Below are 7,500 nucleotides of genomic sequence, written 5' to 3'. Positions count from 1 at the left end.
CAGAGGTTCAGAGAGCTTTAGAGTTCCCCCTGGCCTGGCTTTTCCTGTTTAGTGTTTCCATTATGCTGGGGGTGATAGCAGCTTTTCTTGTCCCCTCAAGCGTACCGTATGAAATGTTTTTAGTTAGTGTCTTAGCGGACTCGTTGGAACGTGTTGGCTTTTTTGAGTGTTTGGTTGTGTCGAAATTATTGACTGCATCTTTGGTATGACTATCAGGAAGCTTTTGTTTGGAGTCTTTGCTGAGTTCAGTGCCAAGATTATGTTCGACTGAAATTCCACACGGAAGCTCATACTTCCTGTTGTTGAAATGATACAATGTTGAATATTATTTCGATATTTAATAACTGATGATGCACTTATTTAACTGTGTCTAAGTGTTTTATATGAATATGTGTCATATATTGCAGCCTGTGATTCGTCCTGCGCCACCTGTTACCCTGACAACCCCAAGTGCATGAGCTGCCCCCCAGGCTCCGCCTTGCATCATGGGAAATGTATTTCCCACTGTCCAGACCAGCATTATGTAGACAGCTACGGCAGGTGCAGAGGTAAGAGTCTCTTCAGAATGTTAACCACGGCAGTTGTGTTTTGGTATTAGATGAATGTGAAGACATGGGCACTTTATTTAGAATTTAATAACCACACCTTCACATATGAACAGACACACACACACACACACACGTACACGCACGCATGCACACACACACACACACACACACACACACACACACACACACACACACACAGACAGATACATCCACACAGACAGACAGACAGACAGACAGACAGACAGACACACACACACACACACACACACACACACACACACACACAGACAGACACACACACACACACACACACACACACACACACACACACACACACACACCGACAGACAGACACACAGACACACACACAGACAGACAGACAGACAGACACACAGACACACACACGTGATCTAATACTGTCTCTTCCTCCCCCAGCGTGTCACAGCTCCTGTGCAGCATGCTCCGGCCCCTCCGTGTCCCAGTGTTCCGTGTGCTCCGGGGGAGTCTCCCTCTACCAGGGCCAGTGTGTGGAGGCCTGTGGAGAAGGACTCTACCCTCAGGATGGAACCTGCCAGAGTGAGACCCCCCTCCTGTCCTCTTCACCAGCCAACATTACCTAACACAACGATTCTCATCACGTCTGTCTTGCAACCCCAACGAAATGTTTGGTCAAGACGTTTTAAGCGTCTGAAACTAGATTATACAAACACGACATCGACGATTGCATCCACTCTTTTAAAACACAAGAACCTTTCATCGAATGCAGGGTGATTTTTTGCAATTTTCCTTCAAATTTTCCCTTTTCTTAGTTTCTGATGAGATGATTTGGGAACGTATACTTGACCTCGTGTCCTTATTTCTCTGCCTTTTCGCCTCTGCAACGCTCTCAACGCTGAGGAAAGTAAAAACTTGAAGCCTAAAACGATGCTGCTTCAAGCTAGCCTCAAGACGCAGACGTGCTGCTTTCGCTTGCAGTCTGGCGCGTCTCCTAGATCTCCTTAGTGAGTCTTAAACAGAGGCTCGCGGTGCGGAGACGTTAGCGAGTCGTGACTGCGTCGGTATAGCCCGCTGGCCGTGAGGGAGAGAAGCTTTCTCATACAATAGAATTCGAGTCGTCCGTGTTTCGAGGAAGATATAATCACGTCGGGGCTTTCATATGGGTCTCCACCTCTGGAGGGTAATATAACAGGTGTCGTGTCAGAGATACATGGGCCTGTTAAGAGAGGCTAGGTAAACCATCGAATAAAAAGAGAAGATCGGTTCTCCCCTCGCTCCCCGGGTACCCGTCTGCAGCTGTGTGTGAGGGCGAGTGTGCCTCCCACCCCTCACCCACCCACCCACTCACCCTCCCACCCTCCCCGACAGCCGAAGGTGGGGAGCGATCTCTCGAGACAAAACGCCTCCGAAATAGACTAGCGGATGATTGAAGTCGGTATCTTTCAGGTATCTGTACATGTTATGATATGAAATCTCATCATTCTCTGCACATCTGAGTAGCAGATTCAGTTACCTCTCTTACCAGCCAGCATCACATTCAGCACAGCAGCTGTGGCAAACCGTTTAAAATATGTCCCCTACATATGAGGCCAGAAATCATAGAAATCATCTTGCGATCCCATGTGGGGGTTCCTGACATAGGGTTCAGAATCACTCAGGCCTAGATCTGTCAGGGCTGACTGATTCTGGGGCAATACCTCATATAGAGAGAGTGAGTGAGTGTGTGTGTGCATCTGTCTGCTGTGAGATGAAGCATTCATTTGTCTTTTACTGTGCCTGCAGTAGGTCTGTGTGTGTGTGTGTGTGTGTGTGTGTGTGTGTGTGTTTGTGTGTGTGTGTGTGTGTTTTAATGTGTGAATATGTGTGTGAGTAACATTCCCCTGTCCTCCACAGACTGCCACCCTACCTGTCGAGCATGTGTGGGTCCCCTGTCCTCAGACTGCGTGCGCTGTCTCAAGCCAGAGGAAGCCCTCCAGCCCCAGACCGGTCACGTCAACAACGGACTGTGTGTGGCAGGATGTCCTGCTCGATTCTACCAGGACCCACAACACACATGCAGAGGCAAGTACACAACGATGTTCATGTGACATGCACTCTTGGGTTCCAAATGGGTTATTTTTCATTGTATTTATTTTATTAAACTTTTATTTAACCAGGAGGTCCCTTGAGATTAAAATCTCGTAGTCGAGGGAGACCTGCCAAGATAGCACACCAGTTAAGTACTTAAGTTAACAAAAGAATAAAGAGAATAAAACATAGCAAAGAGAATAACACATAACAAATAACAGACAAGGGATAACAGATACATATTAGAAAATCCATCTTAGGAGTAGAATTGTCCCTGTGAGAGAACCCTTGTGGATTCTATGTAGAATTGAAGCCAAAAGGGTTCTTCCACAGGGACAGCCTAAACAACTCTTTACCGTTCTAGGTTCTACAAGCTTTTTTCCCTCCCTTGTAGTCTTGTGTTGAAATATATCCCAAATAAGTCCTACAGTATCTACTGTACTCCTCCGACACCTCATTTATTTTCCCTATCAGTACTGCCCATAGCTATGGCTTAGCAAAAGTTGAATGATTGCCGCTATCTCTGACTAGCATGTCTAGCGCTTCCAGTCACCGCTACAACCTCTCTCAAACCACTCACCAGCTATCATTAGGGAGGAATGATAATAGCGTTTATGAGACAAAAAAAACACCCACCAGTTATGTCTTGTTTCCCACAAAGCTGAACATGAATGCTAGTCACTCACACCCTTCAGCCTGTTTACCATCACTTGACAGCTGGATTGCTGGATTTGATGACTGCTTACACAGAGTGTTAGCAGTTAGCTGTTGTGGTAATTGCAGAGTAAACTCTGGAATGAGCGGAGCTTCCTGTCAGTTTTACTGTATGTACCCCTCTTTCCGGAGAAGAAAATTCCACCATTTCTTAACATTATTAATTCAGTTGTTCATATGAACGCTTCCCTCCTCAATTCAAGTCCGTTCTAAATCCTTCTATGAAACAGAGGGATATGAAATGGAAATCCATTCTTGAACATGTTGTTCCTCTAAAGCTTAACAAACCACTCTTTTGTCTGCTCATAACAGATTCCCATAGCCTCAGTAAATACTTCCAACTTCTTCTTTCTACTTTCTTTAGTCTAAACCCAAATGAAATGAAGCTCCATTGAACTGTCTTTGACTGACTGTCTTTGAACGCTAAGAAACAATTAGAACTTGATTAATTGGAGTAAGTCTGGGTTTCAGAGACTTTTCTATCCTCTGTTTGACCCGTTGCGCTCCACTGAATCTTATCTTGCATGGGGCTAAGAGAGGGGTGATGGGTGGGAGCCTGGGTCAATGGGTTTACTGTCAAGGTGCAGTCTACACAGGCTTGATATGTCCAGGAGACTTCAATGGATCCTATTGTGTTTTGAAGCATGCTGAGACAGATTCTATGCTTCCTCAAGGGTACTGACTGTGGGGGCGGTGCAATACACACACACACACACACACACACACACACACACACACACACACACACACACACACAGACGCACGCACACTTACACTCGCACACTTACACTCGCACACACACACACACACACACACACACACACACACACACACAGACGCACACGCGCACACGCACTCACACACACACACACACACACAGACGCACACGCGCACACGCACTCACACACACACACACACACGCACGCACGCACACACACACACACACACACACACATACACACACACATGGACCACATGCAATAGGTGAAGATTGTCGAGTGAGAGATGCATAGACACACACACCACACACACACACACGCACACACACCACACACGCACACTCACACACACACACACACATACCCACCCACTCACCACACCCACCCACACACCACACACACACACACACACACACCCACACACCACACACCACACCCACACACACACACACACACACACACACACACACACACACACACACACACACGCACACACACACAGATGGGGGGGTAGAGGCCGGGGCTAGGCTCACCTCTGCTCTGGTGACAGATCAGATGTCTTACAGAGGAAATTCCAACCTGTAAATCTCTTCTCCATAGTCAACACACACAGACAGAGATGCTCAGTGTTGGGGGCTTAACATGTTCTCAGTCATAGAGGTCTGCAAGCCCCCCGGGCCCCAGCGGGCCCATGAACAGATTAGGGCCGGGCTCAGGACGGTTTTATTTGGCATAGAGAGGGTTCGGGCCGGGCCAGGCTCTTTGACGCAGACACACGTAGCGTTCCCGCCGTAAAAAAAAAAGTGAGAGTGTCAGCAAGAATCAAGATGGAGAAGTTAAAATGTCAGCTAGCAAATGGAGAGCTTTTGATAGGCTTCGGGCCGGGGTAAATGCTTAGTTCGTCGGGTAGGGTAGACAGTGTTTCCTCCAGGATTTTCCACATTAGTGGCGCTAGTCAGTTGAATTTTTGTTTCGCGTGCACGCGCATAAAACGCGCACTGGCACTCAAAACAAAGACGTAATTTCACCAAAAACTAGAGGGTGGCAATTATTATTTTTTTAAATAGCGATTAAGTCATTAAAGCCGAGCAGGTGATTTTCTATAGAAGGTAATCAAATACCAAGATATCCTACAGCTGCAGCAGAACATGCGGAACGCGCATGACACACACACACACACACACAGAGAAAGATCATCAGCTCATCGAATATGAAGTATACGAGAGATAATCAGCTCATCGAATATGAAGTACACAAGAGTACACATGGAACTGGGAACGCGCATACAGCACTGAACAACATCCGTAGAATATAAACTTGTGACTGACAGTCACATACATACATACACACACACACACACACACATACACACACAATGAAAGATCATCAGCTCATCAATACGAAGTAGGCTACATGAGAGTACACGCACAAAACCGGCTAACTTTACTGTTTACACAAGTAAAATCACAGTGTGACAGTCAGATGGAGCATTCGGTAAACAACCGACAGCAAGGTAATGCATCAGCTTAATGCAGAGTTAAAGAAAACCAACTCTTACCTTTGATGACACCGACATGAGTCCTGTTTACCCGTACCTCCGCCGTTCTGTTCGTGATGATTTTAGAGGCAATAGATTATTTTTGCCCCGCGCATATTGCTATGAATAGTTCGAAGCTAGCGTTAGGTGCTAGGCTGCTCGGTTAACCCATTAGCGGGAACATTCTGATTTAGTTGACCATGAACATCAGACTATATTACGAATGTTCATTTAAAATACTTGTATACTGAGCACTGGTATAAGAACATGAACCAGAGAACAGCAGTAAATGCAATAACCCACAGTCGTCGCTGATGATGTTGCATTTTCGATTAGGATACGGGATTAAAGGAACGGGTGCCGGGCGAAGAGAGAGAGAGAGGAGAGTGATTTCCTGAAATCCAAATGTCCCGCGAAATTCGGACCAATCACAAAACTGTTTTGCAAGCGCGTCGCCTCGCGCCGCGCGCCTGTTGAGAGCGATTCAGTCTCGATTGCAGTGCGAACACAAACGACGAGGTTAATTGCAACATTGTAACTTACTACACACTAAATCGTAACGAAATGTAGGTCTGAAAGTGGCCTAAATCTAGCTTCAACCTGCTTTTTTTCTGTTCTCCGGTCATAATAACTAATAATCGTTGTGCAGCCTGAATCAAAGTGGACAATCAATTAGTGGCGGAGAAAATTGATTTGTGGCGACCCGCGGTAGGGTAGGGTAGGGTAGGGTAGAGTAGAGTAGGGTAGGGTAAGGTAGGGTAGGGTAGGGTAGAGTAGGGTAAGGTAGGGTATGGTAGGGTAGGGTAGGGTAGGGTAGGGTAGGGTAGAGTAGGGTAGGGTAGGGTAGGGTAGAGTAGGGTAGGGTAGGGTAGAGTAGGGTAGGGTAGGGTAGGGTAGGGTAGGGTAGAGTAGGGTAGGGTAGGGTAGGGTAGAGTAGGGTAGAGTAGGGTAGGGTAGGGTAGGGTAGGGTAGAGTAGGGTAGAGTAGGGTAGGGTAGGGTAGGATAGGGTAGAGTAGGTTAGGGTAGAGTAGGGTAGGATAGGGTAGAGTAGGTTAGGATAGGGTAGGGTAGGAAAGGGTAGAGTAGGTTAGGGTAGGGTAGGGTAGGGTAGGGTAGAGTAGGGTAGGGTAGGGTAGGGTAGGGTAGAGTAGGGTAGAGTAGGGTAGGGTAGAGTAGGGTAGGGTAGAGTAGGGTAGGATAGGGGGGTAGGGTAGAGTAGGGTAGAGTAGGGTAGGGTAGGGTAGGGTAGGGTAGGGTAGAGTAGGATAGGATAGGGCCGGGTCTGAATGCCACAGGCTTGGTTGGGCTGGGCTCGGGCCGAGATTTCAGGCCCCCCGCTCACACCTCTACTCAGTCACACTGAGCGCCAATAACGCCACCACAACGCCCCTTCAAACCCCGGCCTGTCGCCCACGAACACTAACCGATTATTTGGCATCAGCGCAATATGAAGGGGCGTCGCATACTTTTTTGGACCCCATGTCAGATAAAGTCACTTCAATGACATGGAAAAGTGAAAAGTGCAGGAATAAATGCGCATCCCTCTCTCTGGCGACAAATTGAATATCCGAGATGCAATAAAAGAATAAAAGAATGCACGCAGGCAACCGGGTGGGTGTCTATCTGTCTTCTTCTCGCGCCTACGACTGCTGGTTGAAGGCAGGTTGACAGCAGTCCTATTTAATATGCCTCCAGCTCAATGCTAGAAGGGGGGTAAACTCAATTACGGAAATAGATAGTCTTTCTCACTCAGCTGACAGCTTAAGCTGCTAGGAGAGACAAAAGAGAGGCCCTGGTCTGCAGAGGCTGTCTCTGAGGCTGTCTCTGTGTCTGTCTCTGTGTCTCTGTCTCTGTGTCTCTGAGTCTGTCTCTGTCTCTGTGTCTGTCTCTGTGTCTCTGTCTCTGTCTCTGTCTCTG

At 47.3% G+C, this 7,500-nt stretch overlaps 1 protein-coding gene across 1 annotated transcript in view; it reads left to right on the top strand.

The window, feature by feature from the left end:
* Positions 1-7,500, top strand: part of fras1 (Fraser extracellular matrix complex subunit 1) — a gene marked incomplete at both ends in the record, with an annotated part of 186,542 nt that overhangs the window by 84,714 nt on the left and 94,328 nt on the right. The window contains 3 exons of the mRNA XM_080531535.1: positions 408-548; positions 984-1,124; positions 2,439-2,606. Of these exons, the coding sequence (XP_080387661.1) occupies positions 408-548; positions 984-1,124; positions 2,439-2,606 (450 nt within the window). The remainder of the gene's footprint in view (positions 1-407; positions 549-983; positions 1,125-2,438; positions 2,607-7,500) is intronic.

Source organism: Nansenia antarctica (genome assembly GCF_963989245.1).
Source record: "Nansenia antarctica genome assembly, chromosome: 5".
In the NCBI taxonomy this organism is placed as follows: domain Eukaryota; kingdom Metazoa; phylum Chordata; class Actinopteri; order Argentiniformes; family Microstomatidae; genus Nansenia; species Nansenia antarctica.
The sequence above is the reverse complement of the archived record's forward strand: the minus strand, read 5'-3'. Positions and strand labels throughout refer to the sequence as shown.